Source organism: Bos indicus, chromosome 11, assembly GCF_029378745.1.
Source record: "Bos indicus isolate NIAB-ARS_2022 breed Sahiwal x Tharparkar chromosome 11, NIAB-ARS_B.indTharparkar_mat_pri_1.0, whole genome shotgun sequence".
Taxonomy (NCBI): domain Eukaryota; kingdom Metazoa; phylum Chordata; class Mammalia; order Artiodactyla; family Bovidae; genus Bos; species Bos indicus.
Genome location: NC_091770.1, coordinates 92,752,054 through 92,768,323, shown reverse-complemented (window position 1 = coordinate 92,768,323; position 16,270 = coordinate 92,752,054). Strand labels below are relative to the sequence as shown.

Genomic DNA, 16,270 nt, shown 5'->3' with positions numbered 1-16,270 from the left:
ACCAGGAATGATGCTGGGACAGATGCTATGTTCTTGGGCACATCCTTTGGTGGGTCTGTGGAGAATTTCTCTGGGTCTGTATTCCAGGAGGAGGGTCACGGAGTTGTGCTAAGAGTCCATTCACCAGGACTCTCAGCAAAGCCCATGGTTTCCGCCCCCACCCCCAGCACCGCATTGCCGGCCAGTGGTCCCTCCCTTGTTCCTGCCCACTTCCTGGGGACAAAGAGGACCGGCCCCAATCCCTGCCTTCCTGTCTTGCCTCTGTCTTCCCCCGTGTCTAGTTCAGTGCTTCCCACCTAAGAGATCAGAGGATGGAATTACTCATCCTCCTTGGGTCAGAATCCCATGGGCAGAGGAGCCTGGTGGGCTACAGTCCATGGGGTCGCAAAGAGTCGGACACAACCGACCAACTAACACTTTCACTTCAACACTTGGGTGACAAACGGCAGAAGCTAGAGATAAAAGACACTCCTTGAGAGCTAAACCATGGGAAATCCCACAGAAATCCTGCCCTCCATACAACAGCCCCCTGCCAGGAACCCCCTTCCTCTTCTGGTCCAGGACCCAGGGAGACAAGACTTTTTGTCAGCTTACTGTGTGCTCTGAGCTTTACAAATCCCGGATCTCATTGAGTCCTTTGTGAGACCCCAGTAGGGTAGGGGCTTCCCAGGTGGCGCTAGTGGTAAAAAAAAAACAGCCTGCCAATGCAGGAGACCTAAGAGACATGGGTTAGATCCCTGGGTAGGGAAGAACCCCTGGAGGAAAGCATGGCAACCCACTCCAGTATTCTTGCATGGAAAATCTCATGGACAGAAGAGCCTGATGGGCTGCAGTCTATAGACTTGCAAAGAGTCAGACATGACTAAAGCAACTTAGCTAGGGGAGATTGCTCCATTTTATAAAGAGGACAAGCCTTGACTTATATGCATGGCCAGTGGAATTTAAACCAAGACTCATCAGACCCTGAAGCCGGACTTTCCACCCCAGGGCAGGCCTGAAGGTGCCAGAAGGCGAATCTGCCCCCATGGAGTAAGCCTCCTCTGTCCCCCACCCCAACTAGATCTCTGTCTGTGACCTCGACAAAGGCTCGCCGCCTGCAAGCTCTGGCCTGGGAGGACTGCCCTCAGCAGCTGGTGGGCCTCAGTTTCCCCTGGGGAGGCTACCGGGGAATCCTCGCGTGGCTGCCAACCCCCGCCCCCCAGGGCGGGGGCGGGGAAAGCGCGGCACACAAGGAGTTAAGCACTGGTGAAGCCCACTTTTGCCACACCGCAAGCAGCCTGGTTGATAATTACAGTTCTGAAGTCTCCAGGCTATTCGAATCAGTGCAGCTGCAACCTCTTCAGCGGTAACCCTGAAACCAGACCAACGGGGTTTATTGTGCTGAACCAGTCCTCCGGCCCCTCCCTGATAGTTACAAATTGACAGCAATGGCCTTAACAGCCCTCTTCACTACCCCTTTCCCTCTCTACCTGGCCGCTCAGCCACCAATTTGAATCACAGAAGCCTCTCCTCCCAGCAGCTGCTCCCCAACCCTCCCTCCACCTCCCTGGCGCCTCGAGGCGGCTCCCCTGGCCCTGCCACGCCAGGGTGAGGCTGCCGAAGCACATTTCATCAATATTTAAAATGGAATTAAACCTGCAGCTTTGATTAATGCCTCCCCGATCCCGGGAGTTGTGATTACTATTTTGCAAATTGCGATTGTTGGAATATGCTAATATGATTGTCTGAGAACATCTTCACCTTCTCAGATAATTTCCCCCCACTCTTTTTTTTTTTTTGGTAGGAGGAGAAGGGGAGAGGAGGGGAAAGAAAGATGGGGAAAAAACACCCCACAAACTCTTTAATCAATTGTAAATTATTACCCTCGGCACAATTGCTGGTGGTTCAGAGGAAGGGGAGGGAGATTTCTGGTTTGGTGCATTTATCTTGAAAAGTTTTGGCCCCCACTGGCCCAGTAATTCCACTCTGGGATGTTATCCTAAGGGAATAATCTATTTGTCCCAGTACTATTTAGAATCAAGAAAACTGAAATAACCCACGCTTCTAAAACAAGAGGATGATTACTTTGTTGTACATTCATTCATTTAACAAGTAATTTCTAAACACTGACTATATGCCAGGCATACAGCTATAGTTTGGTGGTCGGGGGAGGGACACCAAAGGCCACATGAGGGGATATTTAGCAGCTACTGAAAAAAAATATGATTATGAAGTCTACATAGCAATGTAGGAGAAATGTTTTGGATATGATAAGCCAAAAAAAAAAAAAAAGGTGGAAGGAGGTAAGAAACAAAATTACATAGTATAATCTGTGTACAAATTATGCACAAAAGAAAAAAAAAATAAATTGAATGGGAATAATGGTCAGCTCCTAGCAGTGGGGGTCGAGAGGTTCTTCTGTTTTGGATATTTCCTTAATCTTTTGTTAATATGTATCCACAATAGAAAAAATAAAAAGAATCATTGGCTTTTTTCCTACCCTCTAATGCTTTGGTAATTTCATGCATCTTAGTAATTGAAGTAAGATATTCCTAGGTTCCCAGAAACACCAATAGGGTTCTTGAATTTGTAAAAAGTAAAAAGACCCAGCATAAAAATATTGATAAAAATGCATAACATTTGGCAAATAGGCAAATCTCCTATGCAGAAGACTTCCAAATAATTTAGGTGGATACTCTGCCCTTGAGGAGACTGGGCATGACTCCTTTTTCCCCAGATGTGGGCTACCTCCTAAAAAGGACTTCCTAAATAGTGACTTCCTCCTAAAAAGGACAGTAAAGGAAGGGGGTGGGAGAAAAAAAGGAGTAACTTTTCAGTGAAGAAACCTGACAAACACACCTCGTCCAAGTGATCAAGGTCAATGTCAGCAGTGATAAGTTGTGTGGATAATGTGTAGCCTCGATTTGATGACAATGGCATTTACCTCCTCCCCTAAACTCATAACCCCCCTTAAATGATGTGAAACCCATCAGATAAATTCCAGTCATGGGGCATTTTAAAAACACTCCTCAAAAATGTCATCGAAAACAAGGAAAGTCTGAGAGACGGTCAGTGTCAAGAGGAACCTAAGGTGATGTGACAACTGAATGTGACGTGGTGTCGTGAGCGGGATCCCGGAACAGAGTAGAGGCATCACGGAAAGTCGTGAGCAGGATCCCAGAACAGAATAGAGGCGTCACGGAAAGACGGAGGAAAGAAGGAGAAAGTATGCTGTTACTAATATATCAACGCGTGCTCAGTCACTCGGTTGTGTCCTACTCTTTGCAACTGCACAGACTGTAGCCCGCCAGGCTCCTCTGTCATGGGATTCTCCAGGCAAGAATACTCCAGTGGGTTGCCGTTTCCTCCTCCAAATATGTCAGTGTTAGTTCATTAATGGTGTTATGCGCACGGTGCAATGTAAGATGTCAATCATAGGGAAACTGGATGTGGGGTACAGTTGAGAACACTTGGTACTGTTGCTTCAGTAAATTCTGTATATCTGCAATTGTTCTAAAATAAAACGCTTATTTTAAAAAAATGCCTGAAAATCCAGCATGCTCTGTAAAAGGTGAGATTATCGCATTCTCCGGGAGGAGTGGAAGTCTTTTCACCCACCCAACCATCTAGAATAAAGCCCTTCACACCCTTTTCTCTGTCCTGGGCCCTGCACATCACAGTTTATGAGCCCACACAAATATGAACAAGAAACCAGTGATTACCAGTGGGGACAGGGCGAGGGAAGCGCAAGCCCGGGGTCGGGGTCGGGGTTAGTATGGGGTTATATGAAGTCGTGTATGAAACCTGAAAATTGTAAAGAATTTAACGAATCTTTCATTCAATTAAAAAACTGTATTCTGCTGCTGCTGCTAAGTCACGTCAGCTGTGTCCGACTCTGTGCGACCCCATAGACGGCAGCCCACCAGGCTCCCCCGTCCCTGGGACTCTCCAGGCAAGAACACTGAAGTGGGTTGCCATTTCCTTCTCCAATGCATGAAAGTGAAAAGTGAAAGTGAAGTCGCTCAGTCGTGTCCGACTCTTCGTGACCCCATGGACTGCAGCCTATCAGGCTCCTCCATCCATGGGATTTTCCAGGCAAGAGTACTGGAGTGGGGCGAAAAATTGTATGAGTCTATGCTTAGTGGCATATCCCCTTATATATTTTTCCCTCCCACTAGGCATAAACCCAATGCAGGTATATGTCTTGTTGACCACTGCACCCAGCATACAGTTGGCAACCAATATATGCTTTGCCAGGTGAAGTCTCGAGTCAGTCTGTTGCCTTCTGATTTGTCTTTGATTGCTCTCAACAAACATTCCTGACACCTATTTCTTGGCATCCAGGTCCCAGCTCAAATGTTGCTTCTCAGTGGTCCCTGATCCAGCCACCTTCACTCCCAGTCACTCTATCTAGAGGCTTTCATTCTGCCTCCTTCATGGTGTACAGCTCTTGAGGCAATTTGCTTGTTTATTTATGTGTTGTCTGTCTCCCCATCCACACTGTGAGTTCCAGTGAAACCAGGGCATTGTTCACTGTGGCATCGTCAGACCAGTGTCTGGCACACAAGAGTGCTCAGCCCACATCTGTTGGATGAATGAATGAACGAATGAATCAAAAAGCCCAATCCTGTGGCCTGTCGTGTGCCTAGTGCTGGGGACAAGGGGATTGAGACTCAAAGGCTTGACCTAGGCACTCTACCAGCTTAATCTGTCTGCTCTTGGGGCACAAAGATATCTTTCCTTTTCTCTCTTATTTTTTAATTGGAGTATAGTTGCCTTACAATGTTGTGTTCGTTTCTGCTGTACAGCAAAGTGAATCAACTAGACGGATACATGTATCTCTTCTTTTTTGAATTTCCTCCCTATTTAGGTCACCACAAAACACTGAGTAGAGGTCCCTGTGCTACGCAGTAGGTTCGCATCAGTTATCTATTATATACGTGTGTGTGTCTGTGTCTGTTAGTCTCTCAGTCGTGTCTGATTCTTTGCGACCCCATGGACTACAGCCTGCCAGGCTCCTCTGTCCATGGAATTCTCCAGGCAAGAATACTGGAGTGGGTTGCCATTCCCTTCTCCAGGGGATCTTCCCAACCCAGGGATCAAAACCGTGTCTCCTGCATTGCAGGCAGATTCTTTACCATCTGAGCCACTAGGGAGGCCCATTACATACACAGTAGAGTATATATATATGTCAACCCCAGTCTCCCAATTCATTCCACCTCTGGGGCCACAAAGATTTCTTTATTCTGGTTCTCAAACTTTGGAAGTGACCCCGCTGTTCCCCACATCCCCTCCCCTGCCTGACCCGATGAGTCTCACCCATCACCAGGAGAAAGAGGCATCTTATAGAGACGAAAAGTGACTGGGAAGAGAGACTCCACATCTGCCCGCAGGGTCCCCTGCTGAGAAGTCTTCCCTGCAAAGGCTGCCCACTCCTTCGCCTGGACTTTGAGGCCTTTCCAGCTGGCCTGCCCAGCCCGCCTCACACTGTGAAATGCAGCCACCCTGTTTGCAGTTGGCCACAGGCAGGTGCTCAGTGCCCCGTGCTTTCGTACACGCCATTCCAGGGAGGGGGACACTCTTCCTTTTAGGAGAGAGAGGCCCAGGGCACGTCCCATTTCTGGACCCTTCTGGATGTAAAAGTGAAGGAAGACCTCAACATGAGTAATAACAATTGCAATATATTTTAAACACAGTTTAACAACGTAATGTTTTTAACACAAAGAACCAAATGTAACATAAAAGTGCTATTCTAGAATTTCTGTCAAAGGAGTAGAAATCCACAGTGCATTAAGGACGGTGTGGTCAGGAAATGGGGCTGCCTGCATAAACATGATTTTCTTTCAGGCCTCACATGGTTCTGACTTCAGGCCCTGAAGAACGTGTGTCCTCCAAGCCCTCTTCCCCCGCACCTGGGCCCTGCCTGGAGGTCACTTTCTCTGACCCAGGTCAAGGTCATGGTATTGGTCACGGTCACCCCTGCCAGCCAAGGGGAGCCATGATCAATTCACTTCTGTTCTTCAGAGCCCAATGCAGATCGAGCACTTAAGAAGTATTTAATAAATACAGGGTGAATGAATGAAGAAAGAAATGTAAATTTGGGGACATAAAAGTAAGAATTACCCTGTGGGATTGAGACAAAGGGGAAAGAATTTCTTCTCCACCCTCAGCAAACGGAGCTGAGAGGGCAAAGTAGACATGCCAAGTGCAGGACCCAGGCCGCTGGCTCCTTTTCCTTTTCTGTCTGGAGGCCATGGACGGGGCAGCCCCACCGCACGGGGAGGGTGGGTTGTCTGGGCTCATACCTGGGCGCCAGGCACGCTCAGGAAGCTCAAAGCCCTGACTGGCCTGGGGCCGACCTCACAATGAAGGCAGGCCTGCACAGGCCACCGAGTGTGGCCCAGGTCACCCGGGGTGGCATTCGTGCAGCCTGCACATCGGTGCAGGGCTAGGGGAAGAAGTGTCTTGCAAATCGAACAGCAAATGCAAGGCCATCTTGGCTCCCCTGATGGCTGGCAGGGAGACACCGTGGTACCGTGGGTTAGGGGCATGAACTTTGGAGCACAGCAGCTGCTAGCTTGGAGATCTTGGTCAAGTGGCCTCACATCTGGGTGTCATTTCCTCGTCTGCAGAGGTGGCTGCCTGGAACAGTCAATCGAGATCATTTCCAAAAGCGCTTAGTATGTTGCCTGCAGGAAATGCGCCCAAACCAAAGATGGACAGAAACTGTCATCACAAGGTAGGACTTCAGGCACCTGTGACCACACAGCATAGGCTGGAAGGAGTTCTGGGTCCTATGTGAGCCCAGCTGCCAGCCTGCTGGGTGATCTTAGACAAGTCACTGCCCCTCTCTGAGCGAGCTTGTCCATACAGGGGGTTTCACCAGACCTCTGGCAAAGGGCAGAGTGGGGACTGGTGGAGCTGAACAGTCCTGGGTGGGCACCCAGGAGGTATGAGCTAGGATCATCATTTTGATGGGTCCTTAATTCCCAAACTGGATACCTTCATGGGAGTATTCTTAAGGAACTCAGCACCCTTGGGACTTCTGGTTCCCTATGGGGGGTGCAGGGAGGAACCAGGGAGGAGGAGGTCTTTACACAAGGATCAGCATCATAAGGATCAAGAGCTGCAGCTCAGCTAATGATTTTGTTCAAAGCGAGGGGCAGGCCAGGGCAGGCAGGCCCAGAGAAGGCAAAGGGGTGGATTCAGGTCACCAGGTACCCACAAGCCCGATGTCGCTAGCTCTCGGCAGGCCTTTGGGCCAACCGCACCTGTGGTCACCAGCGCTCTGCAGTGCCCACCCGGCATGCAGGGGCCTCGGGTGGGGACTGGGAAAGGGAAGAGTTCAGGATGAATCGAGGTGTCCAGCCTCGGGAAAGGGGACGAGGGTCACAGTGGCCGAGCACCAGGGAGGTGTGGGGCTCTGTGGGAAGAGGGTCACACCTGTCCCCACCTTAGTGAGTAAACGCGGTTGCCCCAGTTAGGACGAGGACATGGAGGTTTAAGCAGCGGTGAAGGCATGTCCCCACTTCATTCCACCAGCGTGGAGGGGAAAAGCTCAGCCGGCTGGTGTGGGCATCACCCTCACTGAGGCTGCCACAAGCGGTGTGCTTCCCTCCAAATGTGAGCGTCTACCCTAGTGTGAGCATAAATGTGTTCAAGCATGCATCGGCGTGTGCTGCGTGTGTAGGCGGCTGTGTCTGAGGTGCCTGGTGAAGAGAAGAGAGTCCCCTTCGGGGACCCTCAGCCCGCGTGTGGCATGTGGTGTCTGTGAGACACGTGCGTGGCAGGCGGTGTCTGAGTACCCGGGTCTGCGGTGTGTGGTCAGACGTTGAGGGAGGGCGTGCATCCCACCTGCAGTGACAGCCCAGTGCGCATCTAGAACACCAGGCCACGCCAGGCTCTGGGGCAGGAGCTGGACTGTGAGAACTGCCCTCTTTCCCCGGGGTCAAGGCCAGTGCATGCTCAGACGCGCTTTATGAACCATGGCTTCGGGCTGGGGTGGGATCTGCATGGCAGACCTGGCGCCCCAGCCGGAGGAGGGGTGCAGGAGCCGAACCCGAAGCCCCAAAGTCCAGCCACACCCTCTGTACAAACGCAGGGCTTTGGGAGCTGGAGGGCAGGGCTAGGCCCCCGGTGAGCCAGTGCCCACAGTGAGGGCGGTCACCAATGCCCGACAAGAAAGAGGCTTTGAAGTTGGCTAGCAGTGGTGTGGCCAGAGGCCAAGGCCATGGCGTGGCCAATATTGACTGAGGGATTGCTGCCCAGGCAGAGCCTGCTATTGGGCAGGAAGGGAGGCCCAGGCTACTCTTGCTTCCCCAAAAAGGAGCATCTTCTGGGCTGGGTGGGTGGAGGTCTTGCGGGAGGAATGGGGGGGCGGTGCAGGTGAGGCCAGGCTGCTTCACTCACTGGGAATAGAGGGGCAGAGCCCGGCACCCACAGGCTTGTCAAGGCTTATTCAAGTGTAAGAGACATGGGGAAAATGACTGACTCGGGAACTTGAAACGGGAAACTGCGACACTGAGATTAATAAATGTGATAATTAATGCATTAAGCCTGAATTAATGATCAAATTTAGAAACCCAAACAATGTTATTACACTTGAAATCAATTTGTGGGCTTGGTTTCCTCAGTTTTCAAGAATTCTCCAGTGTGCACACAAGCTTTCAAGAAATCACAGCCAATTGTTAAAGTCTTGTAGTCAACCAATCCACCAAGCAAAGTTTTCAAAATCCTTTTGGGGTTTTAACAGCAAAAAATGATATTCAATGTGGGACTGTGGATATGTTCTGTTTATGTTGAAATGATTGGGGTGAGACCTCCAGGGTCAGACCTAGGGCTGGATCGGGCTGTAACTGGGGGGAGAGTGAATCTGGACAGCAGATATGGTGGCCTGGTATCAGGAAGCGCATCTGCGTGCCTGAGCTCACGTGACCCTCATACCAGCTCTGTTGTGTGTAGTTGGTGATGGCTCAGGTGCTGTTTCCTCTGCTCCAGCTGGTGGGTAAGGTGCCACTAGTGGTCAAGAACCGGCCTGCCAATGCAGGAGACAAGAGAGACGTGGGCTCAGTCCCTGGGTCCCCAGGATCTCCTGGAGAAGGGAATGGCAACCCACTCCAGTATTCTTGACTGGACAATCCCATGGACAGAGGAGCCTCGTGGGCTACAGTCCATGGGGTCACAAAGAGTGGGACACGACCGAAGCGACTCAGCACACAGCACACTCACAGCACAGTCGGTGGGTAAAGGCGGAAAGTGCCCACAGTCATCATGACCCTTGAGAATCTCCAAGGAAGGTCCCAGCCTGGAGAAGGACATCTCACGAAGACGTCACACATGATTCTGACACTGTTGGGACAGAGTTATTCCTGCTGTTGTGGTCCTGACGGGCAGCTGGCCTGTGTTTATGGGCCATATCGGTAAAAACAAAAATACACATCCTTAAATACTAGCATAAAAAAAAAAAATACTAGCATCAGCCGTGTGCGGCAGGTGTACTCAGGACAGGAGACCACTAACTCACATCTTCCTGCTCACTCCACAGCACATGCGTGCTAAGCAGGGGAGGGCGCTAAGTCACAGCATCATTTACATCGCCATTCTTCTCGTTTCCCTGAGCCCCACTTTTATTTTTCAAGCACTCACAATGGCATCTGCGTTCACTAAACATGTTTGTGATGCCAGGCCGCTGTGCACGGGCAGCACTGGGAAGCCAAGGATGGGGCCCAAGGTCACTGGCTGGCCCTCACTCGACCCTCTGCTCCCTTTCACCCCTGCTCTCCTTCACCCCTGCTCTCCAGCTGCGTGTGGACAATGGACTGATGGGGATAGGCCTGGCGGTTGGGCCTGTCCTCCAAGTGGCAGATGCTGAGGGCAGAATTAACTCTGGGACAGCAGGGATGGCCAGGGGAATGTTAGGATGTTAAGGACCTGCAGAACTCAGCAAAAGACGTGAACTTGGTCCTCACAGCAATCTTGCAAAGTCAGTGTTTTTATCCTGATTCACAGAGGAAGGTTTGAGGCTCAGAAAGACGGGGTTATATGTCCAAGCTGACTCTGCTAATGAGGGGCACAGGCTCACACCCAAGTCTATCACTTGAGCTGCAGCCTTTAGCCACTACACACTCTCCTAGAAAATCCTTGTGCAACTGCCACAGCTTTACTCCTCACTGTCTGAAGGGTTGAAGCTCAGCTCCCTGACCTGGCGATCAAGGCTCTCTCCCACCCTGGGTCCCTCTGCTTTACACGCCCAGCTCAGGCACACTCTACACACCCGTCAAAGTCCACTCTGTCCATCACTGCCTAAGGGAGGTCTCCCTTGACTACTGCTCTGTCCAACACAGTATCGGGTCTCAGGGACTGCATCTTGAGGACCTGGGCCCCTGCGCCTCTCCGTGCCTTTTCCTTCCCTTCTGTGCAGCAAAACCCACCTCTCAAGCTTCAAAGCCTAGCCCAACACCACCTTTCCTAGAACATCAACTCAACTACCCTTGGGACACACTTGCCCTTTGCTCTCTGCTCCCCCAGCACATTGTGCTTCTGGCTCCTGGCACCAGCAAAGCAGGGGCACTCCCAGTTTTTTGCAGAAAGAATCTCATATCTGATATTCCACATTAAACATGAATATAAACCTCATGGGGAATATAGAATTACGTTGGACTTCCATACATTTATTTTTATAGTTTCTGTTATTTTAATTTCTAACCTATATCTTGAGAGGTGGGAGGTTCACTACAGCCTTTTAAACACCTAGGCTCTAGGCTTCTTCTCTCTTCTGTCCAGAGACTTCCCATCCTGGGTCCTGGAATTGACTACTTATGCACCCCCCCTACCTTTCCTTGGCATGGGAGGTTAGGGGGAGGCAATATACACTTAGCTGGCCCCTAGTTGGGACCCTGGTATCTGTAGTGGATCAGTTAAGGCCCGTGTCTGAGGTGATCTTAGAGGGTCTGAGGCTCCAGATGAATAAGAAATGATGAGGGTGATGGGAACACATCCAGAACATTACCAAAAGCAAGCTAGAGAGATTAGGAACTTCAGGCCTCCAGCCCAGTTTTGAAATTGGCATCAAACGCAGGTGGGAGGAGGCCAGAGGGCACCTTGCCAAGGTCATGCTGGCTCCTCCCTTTGGGGCATGGGGTTAAGGAGACCCTGCCTCTCAACCAGCACCAGCCCCTGGGATAGAAACCCCAACTGCGATCGCCAGCAGACATGAAGCTCATCACGGGCCCCCACATCATCTCAATAAACACCACAACCCTGGAAGGAAGGTCCTTGTTCTACCCCCGTCTTTCCTATGAGGCAACCGGGAGCTCAGAGAAGTGAAGTGACTAGCTCGAGGTCGCACAGGGGGCCAACGGCAGAGTCGGGGTCTGAGGCCAGATCTGGCAGGCTCCCCAGACCGGCCCGCAGCCCTGCAACGCCTCTCCTGGACCTGAGGCTGTGCGAGGCTCGCAGCCAACTGTCCAGGGCTCTAGCGCGTGGGCTGAGGAAGTGAGATGAGGCTCCTGTCCCCTGGGCTCTGGCCTTGCAGCCACTTCTATTAAAGGAGACAAAACAAACCACGCTGGTGCTGGCCCGGGCGGACTCCGGCCACGGAAGGGGAAGCTGTGTCCTCTGGATGCTTCCAGGAGGCTGCTGCGGGTTGGGGGGAGCGGGGGATGCATTGTTGTCAAGAGTCCTGTGGGCACAACGGCTGGAGGGGGAATTTCCAGGGCCTCTGGAATCCCCGTGGGGAGAGAGGAGGGCAGGGAGCGATTCCCGCAGGTCAGGGAGGGGCAGCAGGCTGCCATTTCTGGAGCAAGGACCCTCACAGGGGGCCTGATCCCACCCTCTGGTGGGGAGGGTCTAGTGTTTTTCTCGGGGGAGAAGGCCCACAGCTTTGCCAGACTCTTGGAGAAGCTCATATTGGTTCACAGCGTGGCCTCTGGTATCAGACACACCTGGTTCAAATCCCGACCCCTCCCTTTACTAACTGCACCCATCAGTAAGTAACTTACTCCCTGAGCCTCAGTTTCTGCCTCTGCCAAATCAGGATAGTGATGCATTCCTCAAAGGACCAGGGTGTGGTGAGTCCCTGGTGCAGTGAAGGCATTTGATAACTCAGAATTCCCTTCCTACCCCTTCAGCTGAAAGCAGATGCCGGGATCTGGGGCCCGTGTGGGCATTTTATTTGGCAGTTACGAGGGTGATATTATCCCTCCACAAAGCCTTCATTATGGTGCCGCTAACAATACCGCAGATAAGGCAGGCACGGCCCTGCGTGCCAGCCTGCAGGTGATTATAACATTTGGGTAAATTGCCTTTTGTCTCGCGGAGAGATGACAGCGGGAGGGGGTGGGGCAGGAGACTCGATCAGCCATCTTGCAGAAACCACGGCAGCGGCGGCGGGGGCGGCGGGTGGTGGGTGGTGGTGTGGGAGGGGGAGCACGGTGTGGGAGGGGTGGGCAGCATGGGTTTGCAGGAGGAGCCCCGGCTGGCAGTGGGAAGGCAAGTCCAGCTGCAGACAGACTGTGTGGGGTCGAGTACCTCACCCCGCCTTGCTGGGTCTCAGCTTTCTCACCTGTCGGGTGGAGGCAGAGGCTTCAAGATGAGAAGAGTCTTGGTTTACTGGTGGCACTGAAAGACTCCTGTTCTTTGGCCAGGTTTTGAGCAATAAAGTGGGCAGAGAACTATCTAGGGGAAAAGAGCCACTACTACCGTCTTACACTCCTTAGGTATTTTAAAATCTCTGGGCCACTAGGAAGGCCCTCGGTTCTTTCTTTCACTACTAGACTCCAGCTTCTCACGCAGAAGCAGCTCAAATGTCATCCTTAGCTCTGAGTCCACGAGACCTGGGTTCAAATTCCAGCCCTACCACTCGTTACCTGAGGAACAAAGCATTTCACCTCACCTCAGTTTCATCATCTACAAAATGGAAATAATAAATACAACTCTTTTACAGGATTACTGTGAGGGTTAGGTAAAAGAAAATCAATTATTGAAAGTGCTCAAACCAGTACCTGGCACATCATAAGCACTTAGTCATTGATGGCTATTAGCTTTTTCACCCGGACTATGGATACCTTTTTATATCAATACATCCATTCCTTCACTGCCATTTTGACAGCTGCATTCTATTTTATTGAAAGGATATATCGTTTTTTTATTTAATGAATTCCCTCCTGTTGGACATCTGGGATGTTTCTGGTTCTCAACTGTTTAAATGATAACTGGAGAAACTTTAGAAGACCAAGTGGTCTTTCACTTCCAGGTGCTCACTACACAGCTTTTTAAAAATTAGGTTGAAAGTGAAAGTCGCTCAATCATGTCCGACTCTTTGCAACCCCATGGACTATACAGTCCATGGAATTCTCCAGGCCAGAATACTGGAGTGGGTAGCTTTTCCCTTCTCCAGGGGATCTTTCCAACCCAGGGATTAAACCCAGATCTCCCGGATTGCAGGCAGATTCTTTACCAGCTGAGCCACAAGGAAAGCCCAAGAATAATGGAGTGGGTAACCTATCCCTTCTCCAGTGGATCTTCCAGACCCAGGAATCGAACTGGGGTCTCCTTCATTGCCGGCAAATTCTTTACCAACTGAGCTATCAGGGAAGTCCAAAAGTTAGGTTGCTGCTGCTGCTGAGTCACTTCAGTCATGTCCGACTCCATGTGACCCCATAGACGGCAGCCCATTAGTCTCTTCTGTCCCTGGGATTCTCCAGGCAAGAATACTGGTGTGGGTTGCCATTTCCTTCTCCAATGCATGAAAGTGAAAAGTGAAAGTGAAGTAGCTCAGTTGTGTCCGACTCTTAGCAACCCCATGGACTGCAGCCTACGAGGCTCCTCCACCCACTGGTTTTTCCATGCAAGAGTACTGGAGTGGGGTGCCATTGCCTTCTCTGAAAAGTTAGGTTAGGAACAGATAAACACCAGTCTCTGGGAGCTCCATGCTCAGGACAGAGAGTTTTGGAGTTGGTCAGGCAAAGCAGAAAGAGGCAAAGCTCTGAAGACAGATGAGCTCAAGTGTGAATCCCAATTCCTGCCAAATTCCCTGGGGAAATTCTTTAGCCACATGGAGCCTCACTTTCCTCATTTGTCAAACAGGGTTCATGCGAATACAACCCTCTCCTGGAGTTGAGTGTCTGGTGCAGGGTCAACGCTCAGTCAAGGCCAGCTGAGTCACCCCCTCCCATCCTCTTTATCCTCTCCATCCTCATTCTGGTAGAACCAGCCTCCACCTCCCAAAGGCTCCGAATCACCCACATGAGGTCACTCTCTGGACCACCACTCACACCCCTTCTTCCCATTGTCCATTTCACTCGGGGTACATTCCAACGAGGCTTGTGATTTTGATTTTAAATTCTGTCTGGAAACCACAGGTTCAAACGCAAAGGGGCTCTATCCGCAAATAATCGCTGGTATGCGATATTTTTAAGAAGCCCGAGCCATTGTTTCTGATTGAAGGAAAGTTGGTGCTATTTTGAAGAGCAGCACGATTAAGCAGTGGCGTTCTCTCTTTAACTGTTGGGAATTATACGCTGTTTGAAAGATTTGTGAGCTCTAGGACATTTGCCAGATGTGCTTGATTCGACATTTCAGACAACAAAGGGGATAATGTTGGCGGGAATCTTGACGGCATTTCTGATGATCAGGATATTCTCTGAAGATGGTACTGAGACCTTTCGGGGGAAGAATTTCAGCTTTCACATAAACTAATTTGGGATGCTCACTCTCTGTCTTTCACAAAGCAAATTTAGTTCATTGTTAGTTGTATATGTTAAAATGGTTACGAGGGTTTTTTTCCTTTGAATATTAATAATGTGCCTTTCATCTGAGACACGCGCATGGGGTATCATTAATTGCGGGGAGGGAGGAAGGCTTAGTGGTGCAGTTATTTTGCAAATGATTCCTGCTAGTAACATCGAGGCAGGCAATGGCTCCATGAAGAGACACACGTACACGGCGCCAGCACGACTTGGGCACATCCTTCCTGAGAGGAATGCCTGGGTTGGGTGAGCAGTCGGGGGGGCTGCCCACAGTCTGCAAAGGATCCTTTATAAAAAAAGGTAGCATCTCCTTTGGTGACTGTGGTGGTTTTGTCTCAAGATTATCAAATGGACCTTTTCATTCATTTAGAGCATCGCTGAGTTCCCCCTGGTGCCAGGAACACCTGTGAATGAGACACAGACGGTCTGAGAGCAGAGGTGTTGAGTAAAGAATAAGCTAGGATGGGGACTTCCCTGGTGGTCCAGTGGTTAAGACTTCACGCTCCCAGTGCAAGGGGCCCGGGTTCAATCCCTGATCAGCAAAGTAGGTACCACACGCCACAGCTAAAGATACCGCATGCCACAATGAGGATCGAAGATCCCGAGTGCCGCAGCCAAACAAATTAATATTAAAGAAAAGAATGAGCTAGGACACAAAGCTGGCAAGCAGAGGAAAAGGACAGGGTTTGGGTAGAGTCGGGTTTGACTCTTGACTCTGTCACCAGCTATGTAACTGGGAGCAAGTTATTAACCTATTTGACACCAGATCGTTTCATTGCAAACTGTGGCTCTGGAAAAATTTCTCCCTTGGGATGGTGTGAAAAGCAGAGAAGATAAACAGGAAAGGTGCCAAGTGAGGGCCTGGTGAGGCACCTTCTTGTCCCGAGTTCCTGCCCAGCTTCGTGGCCCTGAGCTGTGGGTGCTCAGCTGAACCTGCGTGCCATTCTTGCAGGGCCGCAGGCAAAGACTTCATGGCCTTCTGCTGTGTGCTGAGCATGGAGAGATAAGGAAAGCGGGGAGGGCATTTTCGGCTGGGGGAACAGATGAAGTGAGAATAGAGCCATGTTGATCAATGGAGGGCAGCTAGTCTGCTTGGCTGGAACACGGGGAGGGGAAAGACAGGAAGGCATAAGGTAGACTGGGGCACTGAACAACATAGCTAAGAGTCTGCAGACCCCAGAGTTTCAGCAGGATTTCATTTCCCGAGCAAAACCCCCCGAGGAGGCAGAAAGACCTAGAGTATCCAATCGCATGTCTCCCCAGTGCCTTCTCTACTCTCAAACACCTAGAGGAATCTTAGCAACCCCCTGGGCACACTCTCTTCTCTCTCCCACAGCCTGGGCCAGTAATCAGCAGAATGATATCAGTCACAACTACCGATTGCTGAACAGGCGTCTTGAGCTGGGTGCTAAGTACTTTTCATACTTAACCCCATCTTTTCTAACCCTAATTCCAGATTAAGTACTACTATAATGCCCATTTTACAGATGAGGAAGCTGAAGCTCCAAGAGGAGACAAGAAGTAAGCTATGCATGGTCACCCAG

The 16,270-nt window shown here is 50.7% G+C and overlaps 1 protein-coding gene across 6 annotated transcripts in view; it reads right to left on the bottom strand.

The window, feature by feature from the left end:
* The window catches only part of MORN5 (MORN repeat containing 5), a 34,517-nt gene that overhangs the window by 1,179 nt on the left and 17,068 nt on the right, over window positions 1-16,270 (bottom strand). For 2 of the 6 annotated variants that reach the window (XM_019970762.2, XM_019970764.2), the window contains one exon: window positions 8,754-15,130. The exons of 2 other annotated variants lie outside the window; for them this stretch is intronic. In XM_019970762.2, coding sequence (XP_019826321.1) covers window positions 15,093-15,130 — 38 coding nt within the window. In that variant the 3' untranslated portion in view covers window positions 8,754-15,092. Of the gene's footprint in view, window positions 1-1,304; window positions 1,352-8,753; window positions 15,131-16,270 lie in introns of those variants that run through there. 2 more of the 6 variants (XM_070799200.1, XM_070799201.1) reach the window with 2 other exon arrangements.